This window comes from Panicum virgatum, chromosome 1K (assembly GCF_016808335.1).
Source record: "Panicum virgatum strain AP13 chromosome 1K, P.virgatum_v5, whole genome shotgun sequence".
Taxonomy (NCBI): Eukaryota; Viridiplantae; Streptophyta; class Magnoliopsida; order Poales; family Poaceae; genus Panicum; species Panicum virgatum.
The window spans coordinates 50,014,323-50,042,306 of NC_053136.1; the positions used below are offsets into that span (position 1 = coordinate 50,014,323).

A 27,984-nucleotide genomic window follows, 5' to 3' on the forward strand; every position below is an offset into this window, starting at 1 on the left:
ACAATTTCTGACTATTTCTCGAAATTTTTTCTCGTATTAAACAACTAATCAATACCACAAAATTTGTTGGTAAACCTAATTGGTTTTTCTAAAAACTAATCTTAATTCTACCTAAATTATATTAAAAACTTTACCTAAATCGCTAAAATATCATTACTGCTGCATACACTAATTATAGAATTAAACATACAAAAAATTTAGATCGAGAAAGTTGAGAAATATTTATTACCTGCGGTTAGGATCCAAAATCCGGCAGGGCTTCGCCGTTACAACTCTCTCCCTCACCCCTCCTCTCTCCCTCCCGCTCTCTGGATGTCGTGGGAAGCAAATGAGGGGGGAGGGGGGAGAGAAACTTTTATATAGTATGGGGGAGCCTGCCGCCCCCCTGCCGCCAGTGCCGGGCGGCAGGCCCCCTGCCGCCGCCAGTGCCGGGCGGCAGGGGGCCTGTCGCCCGGCAGGGGGGCGGCAGGCTCCCGCCAAGGGTTTTCGCGCAAATAATTTTTTTTAAATTTATATATAAGTCACCGCCGCCCCCCTGCCGGGCGGTAGGGGTACAAAACTGTAAATTGTGATATTGAAAATATATTTCTGTAAAAAATGTTTTCCGAAAATATAAAAATAAAAAGAAACGCCTGAGACCTCACCTGAGTCAGGCCCAGTTAAATAATCATGGGCCATCTCGGACGGACCTGCGGGAAGCCCGGCCCAGACTAGGGAGCTTGTCATCCGGCCCACGCACGGTCAAAGCTAATCCCCAACCTCGCCGCCGCACGCTGGTGCCGTTCCCTCTCCGTACGAGCGCGAGCGCCCCTCTCCCGTGTCCCTGACTCCCCCTCCGATCCGCCGCTCTCCAACTCCAAGCTAGGCGGCCGGCCGGCAAGGTAAAACCTTTACTCGCCAACGCTTGTCTACTGCCACTGATTGCTCATCCATGCACACATGTCATCCACAATAATAGGAGGGAGGAAGGTGGTGGGATCGAAGATGAGCAGGTGGCGGCGGTACCTGTACGGCTGTACCTGCTGAGCGATGATTTGTATCGGCGAGCCTACCCTCTCCACCGCATCGACGCGTCCAGCCTCTTCTTCCCAACAGATGAGAGGCCGCCTAGGGCGGAGGCGGGGGCTGAGGATGCTCGGCTGCCCCAGCCGTGCATCTCTTTCACCCCTCCACGCGCCCCCAACCGTGGCATCTTGAAGCTCAGCTTCTTCACGCTGTTTGGCCGCGGCGGGAAGAAGAGTCTCATCGCCGGCGCCGACGAGGAGGGCTCCACCGTCCTGTACGACCTCGACAAGCGGACCGTCACCAACCACATCCGCATCAACGAGCCCAAGGACCTGGTGATCGACCCCGTCTCACTCGCCCTGGGTGACGCCCTCTATGTCATGGATACGATCCCACGCCCGCAGAGCCGCTGCGGCTTCGAAGCCCTCGCCTACGACGCCGAGGACGAAGAGGGGCGCGCGCAAGACTGGTGCTGGCGCTGTCTCCAGCCGCCGCCATACGTCCTGGAGCCTGACTACAAGCCCACCCCAATCAGCTCCTACACGGTGGTCGGCGGCACCAACATCTGGATATCAACGCCGGGGATCGGCACCTACTCCTTCGACACGGTGGGCGGCAGGTGGTCCAGGGCCGGCAAGTGGGTGCTGCCCTTCTGTGGCCGTGCCACCTACTTCCCGGAGTACAGTTCGTGGCTTGGCTTCTCGCCCCAGAGCAGGGGCCGCCTGCGCTGTGCCTCCGACCTCAGCACCGCTTCCAGGTCCAACAAGCCCAGCGGCCGCCTGCTCTGCGCCTCCGACCTCAGCACCGCCTCCAAGTCCAACAAGCCCAGCAGCGTTCTACTCCTGCAGGAGGAGGAGATGCAGCTGCTGCAGCAGGAGCTTGAGCTGGAGGGTCCAGGCCGCACCTACGTGACTGACTCGTACCTTGTGCACCTGGGCTCCGCCAAATTCTGCGCCGCCAAATTCTTTCAGCATGAATACTATAAGCGAGGAGAGCAGATCCGAACTTTGCCGTCCTCACCGGAGTTGTCATGGACCCGGACAGCAGGGCATTGCGGATGACCAAGCACAAAGCTCGACGTTACGGCATGCTACCCTTGTGCAATGGCTGGGTTTTCTGGGCCTTGTTTGGATCGGCAACGATTCTAGCACGCACACTTCCCGAAAAAATAATCTTGCATGCATGAAGCACTAAATGAAGTCTATTTGCAAAATTTTTTTAGGGATGGGTGTAACTTTTCGCGACGAATCTAATAACGGTAATTAATCGATGATTTGCTACAGTGATTCTACAGTAACCATCCTCTAATCGCGCTGTCAAAGGTCTCATTAGATTCTTCAGGGTCACTAGCGCGGGGGTTCTCGAGTTGGTTTTGTAAACTGATTTGTTTGACACCATAATAAATTACGGTCAAAGTTTACTATTCATTACCGGCCATCAAAACCAAACGGGGTCCTGATCTGCAACCAGGTTTGCTAACACATCACATTGGCCTTGTTTAGTTCCTTCTAGGAATCCTAGCATACATATTTCGAGAGAAAAATCTCGTATGCATGGAGTATTAAATGAAGTCTATTTGTAAAATCTTTATAGGGATGGGTGTAACTTTTCGCAACGAATCTAATGATGGTAATTAATCGATGATTGGCTACATTGATGCTACAGTACTATCCTCTAATCACGCGGTAAAAGACATCATTAAATTCTTCATAGTTCCTAGCATAGGGGTTATGGAGTTAATTTTGCAAACTGTTTTCATTTAATACTAGTAATTAATGGTCAAAACTCTCTAACACAACTCGTGCTAGAGAACCAAGGTCATTGTCACATCAGATCGGACATTCAAAACATGTCCTCTAGAAAACATCTTGGCAGAACCATAGAGGCAGCCATACCTTACCTTGGCGCAGTATGTAGTAGTATGTACTAGTATTTCATATTTCCACTTGCTACCCACCAATCGACTAGTCGTCTCTCGTCTGTGCTGTCGAGAATAATAATAAATTATGGAGGAATATGTAGTGCAGGGTTTTATGTGTGATGTTTAAATTACTGATGGCTGGTAGGATTGATATGATAACTACTTGACGGATTTGATTTGGCACTGTATTCTCTATATGTTGCATGTCGTCTATTGCAGTTTAATGGAAGAGAATCTACACTCTTTTTTGCATCACACATAGATCCAGGCTGTGATGTTGGAACCGTACGTATGGGCAAAGATTAATACGTAACCAAACATCAAAGCCTTTTTTTGTGAATGTTGATTGCTGGTCCTGATACTGGCCCTGTTTGGTTCCACAGTACTAGTTGTACTAGAGAATTTTGACCACTAATTACTGGTATTAAATAAAGACAGTTTGCAAAACTAACTCCACAATTTTTGTGCTACTTCACCAGAGAATCTAATGAGGCCTTTGACGGGTGATTAGAGAATGGTTACTGTAGCATCACTGTAGCCAATCATAGATTAATTATCGTCATTAGATTCGTCGTGAAAAGTTACACTCATCTCTAAAATTTTTTTGCAAATAAACTTCATTTAGTACTTTTGGCATGTGAGATTCTTTTCTTGAATTGTGTGAACTATGAAACCAAACAGAGCCACTATAGAACATGAGAGCCGATTTACATTTAGGTCCTGGCGCCAAGGGCGCATTAAACAGTGAACTTGTAAAATTGATATAAAATCATAGAAAAATTGGAAAAATACTAAATCAACTGTTCTGGATTCTATGAAACAAGATCTACAACTTTTGTTACATAAAGTTTTTCATTTGATCAATCTATCTAAATCGAGAAAAATAGTTCTTGTACCTAGAAAAATATGAAATAATTCATTTGGTCTAGTTGTGCTTATCTAAAATTTACCAAATTTTTTTATAGTTCTTAGAAAATAAAATAATGGTACTGTAAAATTTATGGTTTCTAATACTCAGTATAGCAGCATGGATAAATAACCCATTTAAACTAGACATATTGCAAGATCTAATTTAAAAACTTGTTCTAGAAATGTTTTCTGAGCCTACCAATTTTTTACAAGCCTATTCTCACCATATGCAATACTCTGGCCAAAGATGACATGCATCCAAAGGATGGATCTTGAGATTTAAATAAAAGTGCATTAAAATGGTATTTAAAATAGAGTAATATACATTGATCAAATGAAAAACTTTATGTAACAAAAGTTGTAGATCTTGTTTCATATAATCCAGAACAATTGATTTTGTATTTTTTTGATTTTTCTACGATTTTATATCGATTTTACAAGTTTACTATTTAATGCGCCCTGGGCGCCAGAACCTAAATATAAATTTTTTTTTGAAATTTTGTTTTTTTAAATATAAAAATGAAAAAAGAGCCAGCGTGGGACGGTGAAAGTGTCAACCGTGTCCTGGGCCGGACAGAAGCCCAGTGGGTTGGGTTCGGTTTCTGAAGAACCTTGGGATGTGGGCTGTAGCCCATTGTTCAGTGACGAACTTTTTTTTTTAGAAAAGGGTGGACCCCCCTATTCAACTTCCTCTGAAGAGAAGAAAATGATTTATTTTTCCACAGCAGTTTTAAGCGTCTTCTGAGCAGTACGTTAACACTGTCAACACGAAGTTTAGCGTACTCTAAAAAAAAACACGAAGTTTAGCGCAGAGGTTCAAAGCCAACGCATCAGATGCTCCGGCCGTGCCAGAGGTTGATGAAGCGACCGCTTCCCTCCTCCAAACTTTTGTCTCCGCTGAACACCCAACGAAGCCTGGCGCCCCCAGCAGACGAATTTCGAGTCTTTCGCTTCGCGACGGAAATAATGACAGGCGCCGGCCGGCAGGCCAGGCCGGCCCCCAAGCTGTCCGACTAGGCGACGACCCATGCCGCGCTGCGTCGCCGCACCTGACCGTATCGCGCGCTGCCGTTGGGACCGGCTAAAGTTGACGCGCCCCACGACGGCAGCAACTAACCCCTGCTCGGCCAGCCCAGACTGTGTTATCCTATTAGCCTGTCACCAACTATAAGTCTATAACCCGTCCGTTCCGCGAGGATTCCCCGCGGCGCCGTCTCGAGTGTACCACCTTGTGCTGTTCCTTGCGGGGGGCATGTAGTGGTTCGGTAATGCACGCAGCTTTAGGCTATCTCCAACAGTATAGGCAAAGCGTGACCCAAACTCAAAATGGGTCATGTACAGTGTTTTTTGCTATAAAAAATTTGCTTCAATAGAAGACCCAAACACGACACCCATTTTGTCTACCGCGCGAGACGGGATGCATATTTGCGTCCCTCTCTCTCCACAACACATTCTGCAGCAACCGCTGCAGGTGGGACCACAATGGGTCCGTGGCGGCGCGACGAGGAGCGGACGGTGGGCAGTCGGTCGGCGGAGGCGCGGCGAGGTGCGGCGAGTCCGCGGCGGTGCGGCGAGGTACGGCCCGGGCGTGTCTGCGGCAGCACGACGAGGTGCGGCCGGGCCGTGTCCGTGGCGGCGCGGCGGGGGTGGGGGGTGTCCGCGGCGGCGCGGTGAGGTGCGGCTTGGGCAGCGCAGCGCGGCGAGGTGTGGCCGCAGCGGGTCCGCGGTGGTGCGGCGGGGGGCGGGCGTGTCCGCGGCGAGGTGCGGCGGGGGTGGGGGTGTCCGTGGCGGCGCGGCGAGGTGTGGCCGCGGCGTTCCGTAAAGGCGGGCTGCCATGGCGGTGGGCAGGGGAGGAGATTTGGGTTCTCTGATTTGCCTTCTCTGTTGGAGAATGGTAAATTTTGGGTGGGGATTCTTTCCCTGTGCATGACCCAAACCAGAGAATAGGTATCCTATTTGGGTTCTCATTATTGGAGACAGTCTTACGAGGAAGCTAAAGTGTATGAGCAGCAAGTAGTCCATGGTTTAATGCCCCAAATATTAGTACCGTCTACTGTTACAAGAGAAGTACCTTGACACGTCTGCTGAATAGAACGTGCATGCAAAATCTACCCTTTGTTTGTGGACCACTCCCCCAAATCTTTTATTGATCGCCGGCCTATTAGCTTTTCATCTGCAGCTTCCACTGTTCTCATTTTACGCCTTACCTTCGTTTCCAGCTAACAAAAAGAGCACAACCCATTATCCCCTTTAATTTATGTTCATAGGCTACATATAAGTCACTATAAATCAGCACCTCACCGTCAAAATTTATATCCTGAGCCCACCGGCACACGAAATGTCTCCACGCCCGCCGCCACGCGGGATCCGGCGTTCCGGATCGCCGGCTCACCCAGGCTTGCTTGAGGATCGAGATGAAAATCCACGCGCCCGCCTCCGTCCAGCCACCCGCCAGGCTGACGCCAATTTGTTTAGTCCCCACCACCCCCGTCCGCTCCGCTGTGCCGCGCCCGGGAATCACTCCGCACGCGAACTGCAGACGCGGACACCCCACGCCCAGCTCAGCTCGGCACCACCACCGCGACCTCGCCCTCCACTCCATCCTCCCCGCACACGCACAGGGCCGCGCCGGAGGCAGGAGCTGGAGCCCATCGAGCAGCGGCCGGCGCTCGCCTTTCCTTTAATCCGGAACCCGCTCCCTGAGCTCCCCCGCACTACGTTGCATCGCGCGACGTTGACATTGGCATGGCCCCTTCCCCACCTCCGCCACCACCTCGTCTTCCACTTGCCCTCCTCCGGCTCCACGCGGGGTGGTGAGCTGTCGCCTCTCCGCGTGAGCTGACGCGGCGGCGAGGGGGAGCTCGGCGCCGCAATGGCGACGGCGGAGGCGGCGGCGGCGGCGGAGATCTTGCGGGAGATCGCGGCGGTGGGCACCGCCGACCTGGCCGCCGCCGCCGAGCCGCTGCGCGCGGACTGCCTCCGCCTCGCGCGGAAGGTGTCCCTGCTGTCGCACCTCGTCGCCGAGGTCGCCGAGGCGGGGGAGGGCGACGCCGCGGCCGCGGCCTGGGTGCGCGAGCTGGTGAGGGCGCTCGAGGCCGCCAGGAGGTTCGTCGCGCTGGGGCGAACGCCGCCGGCCGCTGCGGGGGCATCAGATAAGGTGAGGAGATGCCGGGATGGACTCGTCTGGTTACCTGGAGCGTTCCGCTCAAGCTGCATTGCTGGCTAGTTGGTGCGTTCCTCTTTGCGGGATTCCGTCGAACACCTGTTGCGCGTGTTCGAAGTAGCTCTGTTCGTCTGCTTGCAGCTTGCTGCCTTCATGCTTCGTTTGGATTCTGCTATGGACTACCGCACTGCCCCGCATCTATGATTGACGCAGTAACTAGCCTATCTATGGTTGTTCCGTGGCTGACGCTCTACTTTTGTTGGATTCCCGATTTCGTCAAACTCTTGATGTTCTTATCTAATTTGCTTGGTGCGGTTCAATTGATTTCCACTTTAAGCTTTCACTAGTTGCTACAAAGGCTCCGTGGATTTGTATGTCAGTTTATGATATCTACCTTCAGAAAGAGCAGAGATATTCCTCAACCTGGTTTCGTATTACCTGACTTGCTTGTGGTGTGGTCGTCTAAAAAGGGTCATTGTCAGTGTTTTTCGCTGATTAGTGGAATTGTTCTCCTTTTATAATAGAAAACACTTCTGAGACTGTATATTATTTTAGTGAACCATCATGCGTCCCTCCCTCCTAGGTATTAATAATCATTTTACGAATTATGTCACTTTCATCTATTATATGCAAACTTAAATATATTAACGGGTCTCTTCAAATGAAACATCAATGGTTCTTATGCAGCATAACAAAATCATAGTACAATTTATCAATTGACAAGTTGCTTGTTCTATTGCTGTTTCAAGGTAACATTTTGCTACTTAAACTTACACTGAAGTTGTATGGCTGCTTGTGCTGTGGAATAGAAGGAGTCATAGCCAGAAATAGCTAGACACTGTTGTGGTAGTTACTAAAATTTGGATTACAGTGCGGGAAGCCTACGGCACTGGGTACGCCCCTTTTTTAGATTGATTACGCCTGCAAGTTGTTTTTAGTTTTTGAGTTTTTAGAAGGGGATTTTTCAGGCTTTCGTTATCTTGCTTCGCACTTATGAGCTTTCAAATAAGCTTCTGGAGCATACTTTTCATCAGTATGCTATTTATCTGGTTAGTAAATAGTCATGTCCTGTAAGCAATCTAATGGGTCCTTTCCTGAAAGGCTTAAAGCTGGCAAGTGCTGGGCATCTTTTTGCGTGTGGTTTGCCTCTAGACTCTAGAGTTGCCCTCACCACTTTAATAACACACTTTCATTTCTGTTACATGGGCATATGGATCTATTCGACATGTTATATAAAACTATAAAACCAACATATTCTCCTTGTTATCAAAATAAAAACCCTGTTCTCCTTTCTTTCTTATTTTGTGCAAGCTGTCTGTGCCTAAGAATGAAAGTGGATGTAGATAATAGAATATAGAAGCTGAGGAAAATTCTGATTTAGAATGTAAAACATGATATCTAGCAGCTGTGGATATGAAAGGGTATCTAAACTTTTTGGACGGCAAATTTTCACCGCGCATCTGGATATGAAATTTGTACCGGGCATTTGGAAATCTTTTCTTGTTCATATTGCTCCCTCATCCTTCATGAAATAGGAAGAAACGAGAGAGAAAGAGCTCAACACAGGTTCTATACAATCTCTAGAGTTTATTACATGTACAACATCTCAATGCGTAGCTAACCTAATCCTAGTCAACCAGATCTGAGCTCGAGAATAGGTCAAAGTCTAACTGAAGAACATGTACATGATGTGAGCTAGATGTTCACCAACACTTCATGTTATTAGCAACTTCGATGTGATTAATACTTCTCCTTTTGTTCCCCTACCTGTATCTCAGTTCGTAAGGTTGTGTTTTGCCTAACCATTTCTGATCATGTTCCTCAGTAAATGCCGCCCTCAAATGTGGTTGTATCAATGCTTTGCCATTAAACTTGTCCATATTCTATCTTCAGCCTCTCTATGTAATGTTGGTACCATTTGTTCTGATCCCCCTTTTTTCTTCCTTTGTCAAGGATGCCATCTGCAACAATACTGCTATCCAGATCAAGTATGTGACCTGGCAGTTGCAAGCTGCTCTAGCCAACCTTCCACATAGCTGTTTTCAGATATCAGATGAAGTTCAAGAAGAGGTATAGTTAAGTTGGTTCATTGTGGAGATAAATCTTTTTTTTTTCAATTATACCTGTTTGAACCATTTTAAGTTTATAGGTCGACTTAGTGCGAGCTCAGCTTAGAAGAGAAATGGAAAAGAAGGGAGCCCTTGATGGAACCGTGTTTACAAAAGTTCATGATATATTAGCTCAAATTGACAATGCTGGACCACAATCTCAACAACCCCATCAACAACCAGAGCAATTGCAGATGGAGAAATTTAGTAAAGATCATCTGGAGTTGCAAAATGCTGTTTTACTAGTTTCAGAAATAAGTGGGTTATCCAAATCTGACATGACGAAAATAACATCCGAGCTAATTGAAGGACTTGAAAATGCTGGAACTCCTGATTCTCCCAAACTTGCCAATAATGATATCCAATCAAGTGATGAAATGAAAAACTCATCTGAGGAAGTTAAGAAGCCTGACTCTATAGCTATTCCTGAGGATTTCCGTTGCCCGATATCTCTCGAGTTGATGAGAGATCCGGTAATTGTTTCAACAGGACAGGTGAGGCTTCACATCATCACCCTTTCATTGGTTCTACACTATAAAATCTATCTTTTAAACTGTCATGTACAATTTGCCTTGTGCTGACAAATTGCTCACAAATTATGTAGACCTATGAGTGGGCTTTCATCCAGAGGTGGATTGACTGTGGAAACCGGACCTGCCCAAAAACTCAACAGAAGCTCCAGAATCTTACATTGACCCCAAACTATGTGCTAAGAAGTTTAATAATGCAGTGGTGTGAGGAAAAGGGGATCGAACCACCTAGTAGATCTAAATGTGATGGTTCTTCTCATGAGGTCGGTGGGAACAGATTAGCAATTGAAGCATTGGTTCGCAATCTCTCTAGCAGCTCATTAGATGAACGAAAATCTGCTGCTGCTGAAATAAGATCTTTGGCCAAGAAAAGTACAGACAATCGCATACTTCTAGCGGCGTCTAGTGCTATCCCGGCTCTAGTGAAACTTCTGTCGTCGAAGGACCAGAAAACCCAAGAACATGCAGTTACAGCTCTTCTGAATCTCTCCATATATGATCAGAACAAGGAACTGATAGTGGTTGCTGGTGCCATTGTCCCAATCATACAAGTGTTGAGGACAGGTAGCATGGAAGCAAGAGAAAATGCAGCTGCAGCTATTTTCAGCCTGTCACTAATCGATGATAACAAGATAATGATAGGAAGCACTCCAGGGGCAATTGAAGCATTGGTTGAGTTGTTGCACAGTGGTAGCTCAAGGGGTAAAAAGGATGCAGCAACGGCATTGTTCAATCTATGCATATACCAAGCTAATAAGGTCAGGGCAGTTCGAGCAGGGATCCTGGTGCCACTTATGCGGATGCTACAGGATTCATCCAGAAGTGGCGCCATCGATGAAGCGCTGACCATTCTGTCAGTTCTTGTGAGTCATCATGAGTGTAAAATTGCTATATCTAAGGCACACGCAATACCCTTTTTGATAGATTTGCTTAGGTCGGGCCAGGCCCGTAACAAGGAGAATGCTGCTTCTATTTTACTTGCACTTTGCAAGAAAGATGCTGAGAATCTCGCCTGTATAGGGAGGCTTGGTGCTCAGATACCACTAACTGAGCTGGCAAGGACCGGCACAGACCGAGCTAAGCGCAAGGCAACCTCACTCCTGGAGCATCTCAGTAAGTTACAGGTGCTCTAGTTCCACTGCTCACCGCATACCATTTTGTGTGTGTGCGTGTGTTTTTCAACTTTTCACGTGTATGTATACATACAGTCATCTGTCAGCGAGTGTGAATTTTAGTGGGTTGGTGATTAGATTGTTTCATTCAAAATCGGACACGTATTAATCAATTCGCACCATAAATTTGTTGGTGCTGCTGAATCTGTGATGTTCAGTTGCTCATCTAGTTCGATCAGCTTCTAATCTCAAGGTGCAAAATTATCTTGGTCGCCATCGGAATATCTATCTAATCATGACTTCTTTGGTTTCAAGATATCAACCTGATATAAACCTGGTACCTTCAGCACTTCAGTCCTGGGGGTTCCTTTCTAAAGATCTTGAGAGGTTCGTTTGAGTGCAGCTCCATCTTTTACCATACAAAATTAATTTGTTGGACAGTGGACATGATTAGTGAGGCGACCTGATAAAAAAGCAGCATGGTAATGATGATTTTATGCTTGTTACTCCTGCCTAGGTGCCTGTTTCTTTTAATCCCAGGATCCCCTGTCTTGGCAAAATCATATCATTACTAGTTAACAATATCGACCTTGACTCGAAAGAGGATAGCGAGAAATGGATTGATGACGAACCAATTTTCCATAATAGTTTTTTTTTCTTTTAAAAAATCGACGACATGGTACTGTACTACTGTTCTCGGTCGTAAACATTGAACTGCTCAGAGCATCTGCTTGCACCAGTCATCAGATGTGGACCATATCGTCATGAGTCAAATGATAGAGCCCTCTGATGCAAGGCAACCAGTAAGTGATGTACTGTCTCGTGAGTTAGCCGTTCGCTTTCATGCGATGGCGCCTCCAGGCTTCAGAGCTGGGAAGAGACCAAAACCACGTGTGCGCTCGAAATTGCCAGTTTGTCTCGTCAGTTGTCGCTACGTAACAGATGCTGTTTCTGATGTGTGGAGATTAGGAGCTCGGAGAGTGTATTATAGTTTCGAAGGCGTGCTGCCGTAGTGCTGTGCCAAACAACGCAGGGCCGGGGAAGAAAAAGACGATCACATCTGATTATCTGAACATTATCAATGCAATCCTCAGATTAATATAGTGTCAGGAAACTAAAGGCACTTTCGCAGGCCATCATGCGCCATGTTTGGTTCATAACGTGAAATTTTTTTCACAAAAAGACGAATGCATGCATGGAGTACTAAACGAAGTTTATTTGCGAAATCTTTTCACGGATGAGTGTAATTTTTCGAGACGAATCTAATGAGTCAAGTTTCATCATGATTGGCTACAGTGATGCTACGGTAACCGCACATAATTATTCTCTAATCGTGCGGTCAAAGACCTTATTAGCTACATTACATGCTACAGTACCATAATTGTTAATTAGACTTTATTTAATATCTCTAATTAGTGGTCAAAGAGGCAAAAAGTTTTCATAAAAACTTTTTCACCCCCTAACCAAACACGGCCATGGTCATCAGGAAGATGCACGATACGTACCAAGAAAATTGGATCGGCACACGAACGAGCAGGCTCGGGACAAACTGACAAAAAAAGCGAACCATTTGATACCAGGAGAGTTGTCAAGATCGTCGTGCACTTTGCTTTACCTCGCACTACCGGACACGAGAACCCTTTCGTGTGCAGCACAGGAAGGTGGATGCAGCCTCCCCCCCCCCCCCCCCTCCCCCTCCAGTGACCTGCAGCTCAAAAGGATCCGTTGACCTGTGGCACGTGGCAGGAGGAGATCTATGGAACTGACCGCGTTTACACAGCACCGGGGGAAGAAAAGGAAAAAAAAAACAGCGTGTGCCAAGCAGGGTTCACCAAACCGTCGGTAACCGGTCCGGTTTGGTCCGTATGAAACCGGTCCAAATTTAAAATTTAAATTTGAATTTAAAAAATGAAAAATTCTCAAAAAATTCCTAAAAATACTTCAAGATGCGGTTAATCTAATGGTGTCAAATTTTTTCAAAAATTCGTTCATTTAGTATATTTTGTGGGGATTTGAAGTTAAACAAAAAAAACGTGCATACAAAAGTATACAAATACAATGTAAAAGTAGTACAAAAGAGGGTTGAAGGGTTCATTTAGACTAAAATATGTTATACAAATATTTATTTAGTATACTTTGCGGGCATTTGAATTTAAACCAAAAAAGAAAAAAAATTGAATTTGACCGGTTACCAATCAAACCGGCCGGTATACCGGTACGAACCGGTTGAACTGGGAAGTTTGAATTTAAATTTGAATTTATCCGGTTCCGACCGGTAACCGGTCAAACCGGACTGGTATACCGGAACCGGAGGCCGGCGGTTACCGGTCACCGGTCGGATTTTAAAACCCTGGTGCCAAGACCAGCGATCTGAAGCGACGAATAGAGAGATCTCTGAATGTGAATGCTCACACCAATGCAGGGTCATGGAACAGGACAGCAAGTTGGTTAAATTTTCTGTGGAGGGAAAGCGGACTGTGTGACAGTAGCTATTAGGTTTGCTCGGAATTCCAGTGGTTGAAGTCAAGTGGCGAGGAGCTTACTCAAACCCCACACCATCTTTTGAGGATGCTTGCAAGCTTCCAGCCGGTAACCACAAGTCCACTGTATGAATAGCCACACTAATCAGGTCTTGTTTGTATCCACACTAAACTAGTGAGATACCTCTTCTAGATTCCGTTCACCCTCCCATTTTCACATGCACGGTCCTGCTTTGGCGCTGGAGCCTGAACGTCCCTCACTAGCGATGTTATAGGAGAAATCAGAGCACAAGAGAGGAAGACGTCCATGTATTTTTTTTTAAAAAAATCTAAAAGTAGGCCAAAAAAATATCTCAAGCACTGCGTCAACGTTTTCAAAATTAGACATTCGAATGTGGATTAGAGGATCGCAAATAATAGAATCATCACAATTGCTAGAACCGCGAAAGACATTGATTCTACTGTCTGAATCATAGAATCGCTCGAGTCGATCTAGATCTTAAAGCCGTGAAATCGTACGCTAGCATAATTGAGATCGTAACAACCTTTTTGCTGCACTGCACCACCCATCGTAAAAGAAAAAAAAAGAAACAAAGGCAAGAAGCCCCACAGGTTTGTCCCTGGCCCAATCCGGCGCGGCGGCTCCGGCTAACCGGCGACACACGGATCTCACCGATACGGTGGCCTTTAGGTGCTTTACCACCCACACCAAATCACGCGCCCTTCCACCCCCACATACATACAAACAACCACCGCCGCGTCTTGACCCAAAAGGTGAAAAAACACCCACCACCTCGGGCTCGCGCATCTCCCCCCGCTTCTCCACTCCGCCTCGCCTCGAGCCTCCCTCCTCTGACTCCCTTTTAAAATTCCCTCGCCGCCGCGCCCCCGCTGGCCCGCACACACCTCCCTCTCGCACGCAGGTCGCAGGCAGCGGCGCCACCGCACCCCGCGCCGGAGATGGGGAACAGCCTCGGGGGCAAGCGCAAGGGCGCCAAGGTGATGCAGCTGGACGGCACCTCCTTCCGCGTCAAGCCCCCCGCCGCCGCGGCCGACGTGCTGCGGGACCACCCGGGCTTCCAGCTGCTCGAGTCGGAGGAGGTCAAGCTCCTGGGCGCCCGCGCGCGCCCGCTGCCGCCCGACGCGCCGCTCCGCCGGGGCCGCCTCTACTTCCTCGTCGCGCTCCCGCGCCGCGCCCCCGCCGCCGCCGGGGCCATGCGCCGCGCCTGGTCGGGCAACCTCCGCGTCGGGGCCCGCGAGCGGCTCGAGTCGCTCATGCTCGCTCGCCGCTCCACCTCCGACCTCTCCTCGCTCCCGGCCCACGCCTCCGCCTCCGCGCCCACCTCGCCGCTCCCCAGCGGCGCCACCTCCCCGCTCCCCGGCCCCGGCGGCGCCACGCCCGTGCGGCTCAAGATGCGCCTCCCCAGGGCGCAGGTTGAGAAGCTCATGGGCGAGAGCAAGGACCCCGCCGAGGCCGCCGCCAAGATCATGGAGCTCTGCGGCGCCGCGCACGCCAGCGCCAGGGTCACCCCGGAGCGGCCGCCCGGGATACTGCGGAGCCCGCGGTTCGCGAAGACGCCCGAGTGGGGCGCCGGCTTCATGCTGCCGCCGCCGGCGCCGTCCAAGACGCCGCAGCGGTGGCCCACGCTGCCACGCACCACGGAGGTAATTCGCTCGGAGCACCCCTAGATTTAACCCCATCCCCACGTGCATTGCATTATTGTTAATTTGTTCCCATGCCGGCATGAGCACACAGTAGGATTCGCACGCTGCGACAGAGGAACGTGAGTTGCGATCCATTCCATCCCTTCTTACGTGCAGCGCTCATCACAAGAAAAAAAAATCATAAAACTCGCCATTGCAGAAATCATCAAAATGTCTATTCGTTTATTTTTTTAGATCGCGTTGCGCATTGGTTCATCCAGTGTGAACGCGCGCGCTGGCATGAACAACAAGGTTACATGGCGGCAGCATGTTAGATGCAGTTTCCTTGTCGTCGCAGAGAACATGTAACCTGTCTAAGTGGGGCACTACACATACCTGTGTAGAAAAGTAGCTAACGAAACTGCTGTTCTCCGCTCATTGCGGGGAACAAGGAACACAAGTGCGTGCGCTGCTGGATGCAGGAACATGATAGACTTCTCGAGTGGCATGTGTGCGGAGGTCTTTGACAAAAAGAACTAACAAAAGTAGATTGGAATTGTAGAACGAAAACGAAGTTGCTTTGTCATGGTTGTGCCTGAATAGTTGAATATCTGGAGCTTGGTAGTATGTGGAAAATTTCCTGCAAAAGGATCCAAAATACAAGCCTTGTCTGTTTACATGAAAATGAAGCTGTTTATTATGGTTATCTGCAAATGATTGTGCGCTATACTGTTCAGTTTTTTTTTTTCTCATCACTTATAGAGATCTCATTTTGATGTTCCAGAAAAAGGCAAGGTTCGTGGAGTTGCCGGACGAGCTAATAGCATGACTTGTACTTCCCTGAAGCGAGTTAACTCTTCTCTCTTCTCTTTTTTTTTTACTGTCGCAAGCATGTTTGGTGATTGTCAGGCCAGGAGATAAGGAATTGTAAACTTATCTTCAGGCGGGGCTGTACTTCTTCCTTCCATCGCTCATTTGAGCGGAACAGCTATGGTTTGAAGATGAGAAGCTGCCTATGGCTTCCAATTCACCTTGAATCCTTGATACAATGATCTGACACCGTGTTAGACTGTTAGTATGTTTCCTTCCACCTTCTCGAACCTCCCTGTGTTCCTACTGGCTTCTATTTGGTGGTTAGTATTATGCAAGCCAATTTGCTAGGTCAACTCTAGTTGCCGCTTCGAAAAAAAAACTTTGGTTGCCGCTGGGTTGGTTCTTCTTAGACTCGGGCAACATAACCATGTGCATCTCTGCATCCATGCATCACTGCACACGGATTAGAGATACCAATCTGTTCCCTGCATTATCCCATCCGTTTCCTGCATGATTTTGAAATGAAAACTGGGGATCTTAATGCATCATAAAACAAATTGCTGCCTCTACGCACAAATTAATGATCTGTTGGGCAATCGAGTTGAACTGGTCGATCGTCAGTTGAGGAAATTATTGGGAGGCGTTGCTGATCAACTGCATTCCCCGGCACATGCCGGCGCATCATTGGCAACGCAGCAGAGTCGTGAGTTGCTGCGCGGTGAGCATTTCTTATCGCCACCGATCATTCGGAGTTGGATAAAAGATATCCGCCCATCACCGATTCACCGGCGAACCTGCACATGCCGAAGGATCTGAGTATCTGACCTAGGCGACCTACCCTACCATCGTACAGTATATACAATGAGCCCAAGTCAGAGGAATGCGCTTCGTGAGCCAACAAAGGCGACCTCGAACATCTTCTGGACTCCGTGCGGCGCGACTGCTTCAGCACTCTGGCTCGGGGATGTTCTCTGAACCTCACTCGCCGCCCTCATAATGCATAGTTCGTTGGAGCCACCCCATAAGGCCAGAACTTGTAATCCAGCAGCTGTTCATAGTTTCTCTTTTGTTGACCTTGATGAACATTTCGTCTGGCACTACCAGTACCAGTTGGCCGTCACATAATACAAATAATTCTTCCAGCGTACTGTTGTTCACATTGGAAAGTTTTTTTTAAAGAGAACAGTATACATTCAGTATTGTCCATGCTTCATACCCCTCTGAATCAGGTATAGCAGTAGCTACCATGCTGATTTGGCGAACGCCAAGCTGACAAATCACCAGCTGATTTGAAAAAAAAAAGAAGAAGAAGAAAAAGAGACCCAAATGATGTCACGCTCGAGTTCACGTTTGAGATTTTTTTTTTAAGATTACGTGTAGAGAATGCAGGCTAACTCGTTTCCTCCAAAATGTTCAGGGCGTTCCTATCCGATTTTTGGGCCTTCCCGAGGAAGCCGGCCGGCCGGCCTTCCTCCCCAGTCAATCCGCGGCCCGCGCAGGTCGGAGCGCTCCCGCCCGCCCCCGCCCCGCCCCCGCCGGAGCCAGATTGGGTGGAGTAAAGCCTTTACATAGTAAAGTTACAAGTTACCTTGTCACTTTGGCTCAATCTCAGTCGTCCAGATAGCATCCAACGATTACTCCCTGGACTTTTTAGCCCAATCCAGAAGCACAGACGCTGCAGCTCACCTTCTTTACCCGCCAAAATTGCAGGCAGGCAGCCAGGCCAGCAGGTACTCTCAAGACTGCAAAACAAAAAATACAAGGGACCATCTATATTATAATTATCAGTAGGCATTTCCTGGTTTGAGAGTTTCAGGTTCAAAACATAAATACATACAGCAAAAGATCACAGCTAGACCACAAAAAAATATAGTTGGGCCATTTCACTTATACAATTAGGCCACAAAAGACTATATTTGGGTCACAAAAGGCTATAGTTAGCCATATACAAAAGACTATCTAACCATCTTGTTCACGCTAGAACAGATCATGATCTTCAAGAATATCATCATTATAAGTTGGGGCTGTTAACAGCTGGGTAAAACTTCCGAAACTGTCAATAAAATTGCATTCTTGAGGCTCCACACTTGTTTTTTTTCTGCAACCATTCTCTACTTCTACTTGGGGTTGTACTCCATCACTTCCTTTTTGTTTCTGGCAATAAAAATTTAGTTAATTAGTTTAGGAATGAATTAGAGTAGCATATATGGGTTGCACACTATAAACATACCTTTGCTCCTTTTTTTGTTGGCTTGCGCTTCCTCTTGTTAAATTTATCGAGCCAAGTTCTTTTTCGCCTTGAATTGTTGGATTTGACCTCCTTTTTCTTCAATTGTGCAGCACTAAGCAATTCATCTCCTTGCTGGACATTTGGTTCAGCATTTTCTTGGTCATTGCATGGCTTGCTCATAGTAGAAGCAGATATATTGAGTTTATCCTCTAGCTGTGTACCAAGACAATCAAGTACATTTTCTACCATCAAACAACATTCTGGAGAGTGGGCTACTTTATATGCCAAATTGTGAAATTTATGAGACATGTTCTTTTAGCGAAGTTGAGACTCCAGCTTTGGGTTTGCTATCACATTCCTTCCTTCCTTATCTTGTACACTCCCATTGCGTGCTGCTTTAGTCCATCTCTTTAATACATAATGTGTTGGCAATATCTTTATATTCATCAAATCAAGAACTTTCAGACCATGTGCACACAATATTCCAGTCCTATTGAACATTCCACAGCTACATGAGGCTGTTTGGTTGAGAGGATCACCTATCACTATCCGCTCTTCCTCAAAATGCAAATCACCGTGGAATCTCCCAATAGCAATAGCATATTTATTTTCATCTAATAATCTACTACATGCAGCCATGGATATTTCATATTCACTTTGGAAAGCTTCAAAAATAACTGGAGTGTACACTTCGCTTGCTTGCAGCAACATATGTGTGTGCATTTGTCTTCTTGGTATTTTCTTTCTTGCCTCAAATTCAGATTCCAATTCCTTAGCTCTTTTGTCTTCCATTGTCCTTTCAAAATGCTTCAAAAAACGAACAATATCAAAATCTGATTTCAAATGATTCTTCAATGCTTTGTTGAAGCTCTCACTTAGTTGTGTACTTCTCACTCCCAAACTAAAGACATCTCTCATAAAGCATTCAACCCATTTTTCTTTAACCTTGTATATACTATCTAACCAAGTTTGTTTATGCACTTTAGATCTCATAATATCAAATGCTTCCTGAAATTCTACCTTGTCCTCATAGCCAAACATACAAGCACTAAAATCGGATAGAATATGAGATTCTTCATCTTCATCTTCACCTTCGCCTTCTCCTTCGCCTTCTCCTTCTTCTCCTTCCTCTGTACCTCCATCTTTGTCCTTCGCTGAAGATAAATATTTGACAACATTTTGCATTATGTGAAAGGTGCACAACCCATGATATGATTCAGTAAATACTTTAAGGATAGCCTTTCCCATTGCTGCATCTTGATCCGTAAAGATAGTTCTAGGTTGCTTTCCATTACGTGCAGCTATGAAAGTCTGAAAGAGCCATATAAATGAGTCCTCTGTTTCATCAAATAGAATTGCAGCACCAAAAACAGTGGTTTCTCTAAACTGATTCAGCCCAAGAAAAACACCAAAAGGCCTATACTCTTTGTTGGTGCCAAAAATAGTGTCGAATGTAACCACATCACCAAAGTGTGCATAGTCAAGATTCATCTTAGCATCAGCCCAAAATATGTTGGTTATATGCTCCTCACAGTCTAACTACAAAGCATATTGGAATGATGGATTTTCAACAATTTTATCATAAAAATACTTCAACATACTTCCAGCTTGTCCGAAAGCCAAATCCCTCTGTCGTTTGCTTTGCAAATAATTTTTGCGATCACGGCAAGTGTAGCTAAGGTTAAGTGGTTCACCAACTTGACGACTAGCCAACTCATGTGCAGCTTTTGGTCTAATTCCAGATTCATCTGCAGTCTCTATTTCAAAAGCTTGCAGTTCTGAAATTTTTCTCTGCGATGCCATCAAGTGTCGAGTTTTTGGCAAGTGAAGAAGGTGATTGTGTTCAAGCACAACATCATTTACTTCATAATTTCCTGCAACACGATCCAATATAAGACTAATTCGAGCTTTGCAATCAGTCCTTGTTTCAGCTCTAAAGCATTTTGTCGCACGATTTGTTTGCCCTTTCCTTCTAAGGCCCTCGTTGGAACACACAAATCTGCATGAGGTCACCTTACCATCAAAGGGGCTGACATTTGAGTATCTTTTTCTCACATCAAATCCTGTGCGACCCCCGTAGGCCAACCAAAACTGCCAAGCCTCATCTGCACTTTTGAACCTTAAACCAACTTGAGGAGTTTCCTTGTTCAATTCTGCCATGGCCTTGTACACCACTCACAGTTGCATTTTGTTCTGTGACCTGAACTAGTTCAATAGCCCAAATAATTAACGAATAAGAACACACAAAAACCTTGTTGAAGTACAAACAATAATTAACAACAGAACATATGAAACAAGCTACAATAGCTAATAGTCCTGACATGAAATTCAGCAAAATAATCATTTGTTGCGCATGGGTTCTCAAATCGGATGACATTGAAACATGTGGCTGCACTATATTTTGCATTTTGCTAGATAATTGAGGTGGATTAATAAGCTCGTACTTGGATATGGCGAGACGCAGGAGAGCTCTTCCACGATCGGGGTAGGCCGCCTGTTCTCCCGGCCGACTCGGCCTCCACCTCCCCAAGGAGGCGCGGAGGGTGGCGCGGCCGGGCACCGGACGAAGGGTGACGTGGCCGGGCACTGGACGAAGGGCGGCGCAGTCAAGCACTCGAGGTAGCAACAAGAAAGACGGCGCAGCAGCATGGCAACAGCAAGGAAGCGGCGCGGCGCGGCAGCGTGGACTCGTCGCGATGGAAGAGGAAGCGCGGGCGGCGCGGAGCGCGTGGGCGGGAGTTGTGGCTCGTTCCCGCGTCTCTACTCCTGAAATCCAATCTATTAGCACTGGGGTGGGTTGGAAAGCGAGTACTAGTTTGGGGAAAGTCACTGTGGCCGTCAGATGGTGGTTGGAGGGTGGAGATCGCACGAAAGTGACAACGTAACGTTGCTGAGTAAAGGCACCCAATCTGGCTCCGCCCCCGCCCCGCCCGGGGAGGCTATTTATTGCGCGCGCTGCTGGAGGTCGAGCTATCGCAGAAGGGAGGCGCAGCTCGCTGGTAGGTGGGCCCGCGCGCGCTGTGCTTCTTCAACCTCGAGCCAGCGATGGTTGTTGGCGCCGGGGTTAGGGGAGGGGGTGGCCGGGGTCCGAGGGGTGGTTGGTGGGCGGAGCGGCCGCCGGCGAGGTCGCCGGCGGCCGGGGTGGTGGAGGGCGGCGGCGGCCTTATGATTCCGGTTTGCTGGGGGTGGGGCGGCTCCATGGCCGCCGGCCATAGAGGAGGGGGTCGGGGGGCGGCCAGGCGGTGGCGGCGGGCGGTTCGGCCGGCGGAGGGTGAGGCGGCGCGGGAGCGCCGCCGGCCGGGGCCGGACAACCGGCGGGCGGTGCCGGCGGCGGGGGCGAGGAGAAGGCGGCGGCGAGCTCGGTTAGCGTGGAGGCGCCGCCGGAGCCAGGGGCCGCGGGGCGCTGTTCATCTTTCCCGCGCGGCTCGCTTCTACGCGGTAAATGACGCCCCCCCCCCCCCCCCCCCCCCCCGGCCGATCGTGCGATGCCAACTGCCCAGTCCGCAGGCACGCGGCCGCGAGTGAAACTCCCAGCCCTTCTCGCGGGAGACTGTGGCCGCCCGGCCCCGGCGCTAGCGCGGCCAACTCGTGGTGGTGGAGTGGGTTGCCGAGCCGCGCGTATTATATACACGCGCGCAGCCAGCCACCACAGCCACGCCCCCTCCCATCCCAAACCGGCAGCATCGTCCGCTCCAGCACCTAGCTAGCAGCGCGGAACCCTGCGAGCGCGAGGAGATCCCCGGCCGCTCCGGGGAGGAGAGAGATGGAGCTCGACCTTCTGGGCCTCGGCTTGCCGCCGCCGGCGGCGGCCGCGGTCCGCCGCGGAGGTGCGTGCCATGGATGCACCGGCGGCGGCCGGCATCGATCGATCGGTTTCAGATGAAACTATCTAAGCACGCGAGATGTTCGCTGATCGCTGCGGTGCTTTTTCCTCTAGGTTCAGCGGGGCAGCGGCATTGTTACGGTTACGGGCAGCCGTCCTTCGACGAGCCCCTGCGTTTCGCGGCGGGCCCCGAGACCCCTTCCCCGGCGCGCGCGCGCGCGTGCGCCGGCGCGCCGTGGACACGGCGGCCGACGACGACGTCCCTGCGCCTCCGGCGACCAGGCTGAAGCCCTCGTCGGCGGCGCCGTGGCCCGCTCACCCACCGTTCCTGAAGGTTTGCGTTCCGGGCGCCGCCGCTGGAGATAAGTTTCCACGAGCCTGTCAGCTCGGTTCTTACAGGGGGGTATTCCCATCGGCGCCGAGCGTGCAGCGCGCCATTGCCACGAGCACGCCGTCGCCGCAAGGCGCCAGCGCCGCCGCTGCAAGCGGGTTCGGTAGGCCACCACAGGTTGCCGCCGGGCCGATCTTTGAGGGGTCCGCAGCAGCGTCCAGGTCCAGCAGCGATCCAGACCATTCCAGGGCGCCATTGACGATAATCTACGCTGGCTCTGTGCGTGCATTCGACAGTGTCCCGATGGAACAGGTACGGTTTCTCTTCCACCCCAACTCTGACACTTCGGTGACGGAAGAGTGTGTGTGATATGCCATGAATTACCTGCAGGCTGAGAAGATTCTGTTTCTGACTGCAAAAGAGGCTCAAGCTGCAGAAACCCCGGCCTTCCAACAGCCAGTGCTGCACTCGGATCTAGCTGCTGCACCCCCAAGTAGTGCAGCGCAGGTGATGATGCTCTTGGGTTTGGCTAATGTCAAAGATAGTAAGGATTTCCCCCCCTCGCTCTGAGTATTGCAAGAATGTATGGATGTGCATCTTAATCATGCCGGGATGTTCTTGATTGCTCTAGGTCTTCTACCGAAGAGGACGGCGTCCCTTGCCCGCTTCCTGCATAAACGCAAGCAAAGGCAGGCGATAACTATTCAGCTCTGCAAGTTCATGTTACTATTTTCAAATTTCTATATATATATAAGTACATAGCACGTAATCCTGATGATGCAGAAAAAAAACACATGTTCTGAAATATATATGGCTCCTAATAAGAAACTGTTACTGGTAATCTCAGTTCCGATCCCAGTGAATGGGACAATCAGATTGTGTCATGCTGAATCTGACTTGGGACATTCTTGTACTTTGATTTGCTTCTCGCAGGTTGGAGAGTGCAGCAACAATTCCTTACCCTCGTGGAGGGGAATTACCTGCTCAAATGGACGCTTCCACTGCGGTTTACGCGCAAGATGAAGCCCCGTTTGGGGACATGGACCATCCATGGGCCTCCGAGGATGGTCCAAAGAGCATGAAAGAAAATCATGGCGAGGGGCCAGTAAACACTGAGCTAAAGATCTAGCTGGTGGTGTAAAATCATCGGTCCATATCTCGGTTTCAGTTTTACTAACAACGCTTGCCGAGATCAAGGCCAAATTTTGGATCAGTCTGGTAGATTTTGAGCCACCAATCTAAGCAGAAAATCTTCTGGTGCATGCATTGGATTGCAAGAGCTTCATAGAGAGATTTTGACTTCAGTTCCTGCACATTCTTGGTCTTCAACACGGGTTCTCTCAGAATTTTTATGGCTCATTCATAGCAGAAACCCAATATAGGATCTATGCTGTACTAAGATCTAACATGTTGTACCGGATCAGTGTGACCGCTAATTGCACGTTTTTGTGTGGCGGGGGTGTAACAGTGTTGGGTGGCACGTGTTGATATCTTGATCCAACCAGCTGCTTTAGTTGCTATAGTTTTTTTTCCTGATGTTAGCTCGGGTGCCATTGTTTTTTTTTTCTCTCGACCCCTTTGAGGTTGCTGTACTTCTCTTTTTAATATAATAATTGGCAGCTCTCCAGCCAAGTTTGTTTTTCCTAAAAAATTGCATGTCTTCTTAGTGTAGTGTAACAAATCTTTGGTACCGGTAAGCATGCCATTTTTTTAGCTTGTGTGTTTGGTGCTAGGCTGCTAGTAAATTCCCAGTTCAGTGGTGTTTTAGAGCTAGCACGCTTTCCGCTCCAATCCTGGAAGATGCACGGCTCTGCTTCACATGAACAAACTGCCTCGCAGACTGGAATGCCTGGTCTGTTGCTTGTATTTCCTGTGGGCTGTGGACAAAAACATCACTAGAATATTGACTTGCAGTAGAAATTTACCCCTAAACCTGATGCAGTGATGCTTGGTCTGTCAAAAGAAGAAAAAGAAAAGCTGATCCTTGGACCGACTTAGATGGTTCATTCTGTCCGTATTTTATGGGTTCATTTGTTTCACCAAGGTCGTAACATTCCGAATGAGGATGTAGTACGAAATCACTTCCTGCCTCCTGTTAGTATAATAAGGTTCATAAAGGAAGTGGTTCCTTCCCAGGAACGGGAATAAAACCAAATTTAATAACAGACAATATTTTGAAAGATTGGGGTATAACTTTTACTGCTCCAGAATTGATGAAGAATTGTTTGCCACCAGATTAGGCTGGTCTGGTACGTAAGAAGGCAACCACGAGAGAACACTAGCAAGATGTCCACAATAAAGAATAATCAAATATTTAAGGCATTTACAAAGGAGTAGAAAGGTTCAGATGTTCAAGTACTAGACACCATGCTGTTTGTCTGACACCAAAGAGATCATTGATTACAAGGTGGTCACTTTTAACATCTGGACCAGGAAACGGGAAGTGGTGATTTAGGGGTACACTCAAATCACCGTACATCAAGTGATACAAACACACAGAAGCTACTTTGCTGTTCTGGAGTGCTTGATAAGCCAGTCAATGACAACGTCTATGTTCACAGAATCCTTACAGGAGATCATGTAGCAACAAACTTCACGATCCTGTATTGCTTCCAATCCACTGAAAACAAAGAAGGGCACTTCAGCCACAATATCATGCAGAAAGAAAGAAGAATGATTAATAAGGTAAGCCCATCTGGAACAAGGTTAAACTCACAGTTGGTCAACCAATGCCTGCTTAGAAAGAGCTTCAGACTTATCAATTTTGTTGCCAAGAACAAGCAAGGGAATCCCAGCTAAAGACTGTTTCGTCAGCAGATCATGCAATTCACTTTTCGCTATTGGGACACTATCTCGATCAGCAGCATCCACCACATATCTGCAATTAAATCACAAAATTAGCAAATCAGCTAGGCTAGAGAGCTGCAAACTATCTTTGTAACAAGCATCACACAGCCACGATCATGCACATACAAGAGGACATGATAAATATAGGAACTAAGAACATGGCTTATATTTTCAAAGGTGTATACTCTTTCAAGTAAAGTGAAAAATAAGCAATGAGGATATGCACTGTAAATGCAATTGGGTTCCTCCATCCTTTATTCGGTAAAATGTGAATCAAAAGTCAATACAGTGATACACATACACTCACGACTCACTGCAATAACACCACATTCATAATTCAGTGAAACTGCCGATGCTCCAATATGTGTCAATTTCCAACTTAAAATCATGACCCTTCAAGATGTACAGCCAATAGGGGTAAACAGAATGCAGCACACATTTTTTAACAGGCCATGAGAGAACATTTTCTAAATATTATGCAGTTAGATATACTTTAATGTCTCTTTGCTATATGGATAAACATATACAATACTGTGCTTCTAGCACATGATATGATTATTTTTACAAAATGAGAAAACCATAAAGTATGCTCTAATTGGAAGTTATTTGTTACATGTGATATTATCACAAAATTGAATATCCAGTGTGCGCAGTATGAAATATCCAAGAAGAGTAGGAATTACAGAATGGCAGAAACTCCTCGGCAATAGCGCTCCCACATAGTCCGGAATCTCCGTTGTCCACCAAGGTCCCAAAGTTTAATTGTGACATTTCCCTTGGTAACTTTCCGCATATTAAAGCCTACCTGTTTTAGGAGATGGGCATTTCAGATCACTTAGATAACCAAAATATTATTGAGGATATCATAAAGAAGTGGTATACATACGGTTGGAATCATGTCCTCGCTGTAGCCACCAGTCTGGGAAGCACAGCAGCCATGAATTAAAATTAAAACATAACAACAAACATGATAATATATCTTAAGTCGAGTGAGTTGATGCATACGGCGACAGCATTGACTAGAGATGTCTTTCCAGCATTTTGCAGACCAACCAAGGAGAGCTCCATCTCCTGCTTAAAAAACAGGCTGAAATAGAGAATGCTACTGCTGTGAGTAGAACTGTGATATTTCGATATATATTGCTTAAAAGCCAACAAAATGCTACTCAATAGCTAAGGCTGGCACGCCTAATAATCTCAGACTAGCAGAGTTTGCTCGGTGTTAAGACTTACGACTATAACCTTGTAAAAACTCTGCTAACAATGTTCAAAATAGCTAACGACCTACGAGAAAGAATCTCATGTAGCACAAGCAAAATGCTCAGAGTAAACAGGGTAACAACAACGATCTCAAGCAAACCAGCTGCCTCAACTGCAAATTGAAAACTAAATTCACCAAACATGACTTGACCAACATAATATCATACACAACTAAGCACTTTCTGAAGAGTAGGACAGACTGTTCAGGAGCATCCTAACAATGGAAGTCCCCATTCACAATGCAGATGTAGGCAGCCTTTTTGAAACATGGAATTTAAACTTGTTTGAGGCATGTCATTTAGAACTTTCGAAGCTTGATGGTCAATCTATCTGTCTCCAGTCACGAGTATATTGCCATCATAGGCACCAAATGACACTCACTGAAGTACCGAACCATAAAGTTGAATACGAATTTTTTCCCACCCCCGCACCCCGTACTCCAATAATCCTCATTTACCTTGTAACTATGCTGACTGCATCAAGATCCACCTAGGTTAAGTACGCACAAGCAACGTATGAATGTTTGTGCTAGCTATTGGCCTGGATCTAACTGCGCAGGCAGAGCACACGGCCCACTTAGATTCGCAACCAAGCCGCGCCATCTCGCCGCCCAGTCCAATCCAATTATCCAAACCAATCTAAAGAGAAACCCCAACCGGAACAACCAAAGTTATGGAGCCAGCGGAAGGGGCGAGGGCAAAGGGCGGGAGAGATCAGAGTCCGCGGGCGCGAACCTTCGGAGCCAGTTGAGCAGCGAGTCCCAGAGCCCCATGCCGGATCTCTCTCTCGAGGGGAATCCGCGGTAGCAGCGGCCGCCCGGGGGAAGGGGACGAGTTCGATGCCGTCGGGGGCGGTGCGGCCGCGCAGGTGCTGGGCGACGTGGCCCGGGCGGGCGGTGGGCAGATCGGCGGCGAGGCGGCTCCTGTGGCTGGCTCAGGCTGTGGCCTGTGGCTTGTGGCCTAGGCGGCGTGGCGTGGCGTAACCAGGCGAGGCGCGCGATCCCGTCGCGGGGAGGGAGGGAGGGAGACGGACGGGTCGGTCGGTTTGGACGTCATCGGCCGTGCCGTGGATTCTTGTCCGGTTGCGATGGGAACGTGGCTCGGTCGAGCGGTCGAGGCTACTGTAGCTAGCTGTTCTCTCCGCTGTCGTCGCTCGTGACGTGTCATGCGATGAGGTGGTGTGTGTGAACCTCTGAAAGGCACCGTTGCCGTTTCCTCAGGGAGTCTCCTCCGGTCCTCCCGTAGCCGTAGCTGACGCTATGACGGCAGGCACATCTTCATTCTTGGAGATGCTTTTTTTTCGATGCTTTTAGGTCCCTTTGGCACAGCTCCGCCCGGACGAGCCTCAGCTTCATGCTACAGTAAATGATACTTTAGAGCGACTGTTACATACTGTAGCAAGAAGCTAGAAGGGCCAGAATGAACTGGAAAAGTGGTGAGGCTGATGAAGCCAGAAAATAGAGTTTATCAGCTTCAGTTTCACCTCGGCACAGTACTCCTACCGTGTCAAAAGCTGCAAACAACAAAACTGCGCCAAAAGGGGCTTAGTTGCCGTGCACAATTACTCCCTCCGTCCCAATTTATTTGCACGTCTAGGATGAGGGGAGGCACTTAAGGAAGTTGTGAAATTACCAAACTGCCCCTAAAAAGAAGGACCTGGCATCTACAGCAAGAATACAGACCATGATTACTCCAGCAGTACAAAACGTACCAGGTCTGACACCAAAAAATAAAAAAATGGGTGACAAAAAAAAATTCAGGGGGTGTGTTGAGATGCCCCAAAACCCTCCAAATCCAAATTTTCCATCA

At 48.0% G+C, this 27,984-nt stretch overlaps 5 protein-coding genes across 5 annotated transcripts; 4 read left to right on the plus strand and 1 right to left on the minus strand.

Annotated features, from left to right (window-relative positions):
• Nucleotides 1–845: 845 nt before the first annotated feature.
• On the plus strand, nucleotides 846–2,158 carry LOC120657671 (the record flags this gene model as incomplete). Its single annotated transcript, XM_039936078.1, has 1 exon — nucleotides 846–2,158. A coding segment is annotated over one exon (1,221 nt), but the record flags the coding sequence as incomplete, so codon positions are not given.
• Nucleotides 2,159–6,331: 4,173 nt separating this feature from the next.
• LOC120640859 (U-box domain-containing protein 11-like) lies at nucleotides 6,332–10,952 on the plus strand. The gene is made up of 4 exons (XM_039916780.1): nucleotides 6,332–6,992; nucleotides 8,952–9,068; nucleotides 9,148–9,600; nucleotides 9,711–10,952. Exons 1-4 carry the CDS (start codon nucleotides 6,708–6,710, stop codon nucleotides 10,767–10,769), a joined length of 1,914 nt encoding a protein of 637 aa, XP_039772714.1. The 5' UTR covers nucleotides 6,332–6,707; the 3' UTR covers nucleotides 10,770–10,952.
• Nucleotides 10,953–13,862: 2,910 nt separating this feature from the next.
• LOC120640865 (uncharacterized protein At1g66480-like) lies at nucleotides 13,863–15,947 on the plus strand. Its single transcript, XM_039916788.1, has 2 exons — nucleotides 13,863–14,893; nucleotides 15,657–15,947. Exons 1-2 carry the CDS (start codon nucleotides 14,189–14,191, stop codon nucleotides 15,699–15,701), a joined length of 750 nt encoding a protein of 249 aa, XP_039772722.1. The 5' UTR covers nucleotides 13,863–14,188; the 3' UTR covers nucleotides 15,702–15,947.
• A 5,731-nt stretch (nucleotides 15,948–21,678) lies between these two features.
• LOC120656157 (transcription initiation factor TFIID subunit 4-like) lies at nucleotides 21,679–23,652 on the plus strand. Its single transcript, XM_039934186.1, has 4 exons — nucleotides 21,679–21,742; nucleotides 21,891–22,381; nucleotides 22,460–22,613; nucleotides 22,701–23,652. Exons 1-4 carry the CDS (start codon nucleotides 21,679–21,681, stop codon nucleotides 22,829–22,831), a joined length of 840 nt encoding a protein of 279 aa, XP_039790120.1. The 3' UTR covers nucleotides 22,832–23,652.
• Nucleotides 23,653–24,356: 704 nt separating this feature from the next.
• Nucleotides 24,357–27,197, minus strand: LOC120640875 (ADP-ribosylation factor-like protein 8c). Its single transcript, XM_039916798.1, has 6 exons — nucleotides 26,911–27,197; nucleotides 25,922–26,003; nucleotides 25,803–25,835; nucleotides 25,600–25,721; nucleotides 24,786–24,947; nucleotides 24,357–24,689 (listed from the first exon to the last, which is right to left on the minus strand). The coding sequence occupies exons 1-6, from the start codon at nucleotides 26,946–26,948 to the stop codon at nucleotides 24,572–24,574; spliced, it is 555 nt and encodes a 184-aa protein (XP_039772732.1). The 5' UTR covers nucleotides 26,949–27,197; the 3' UTR covers nucleotides 24,357–24,571.
• Nucleotides 27,198–27,984: the final 787 nt, after the last annotated feature.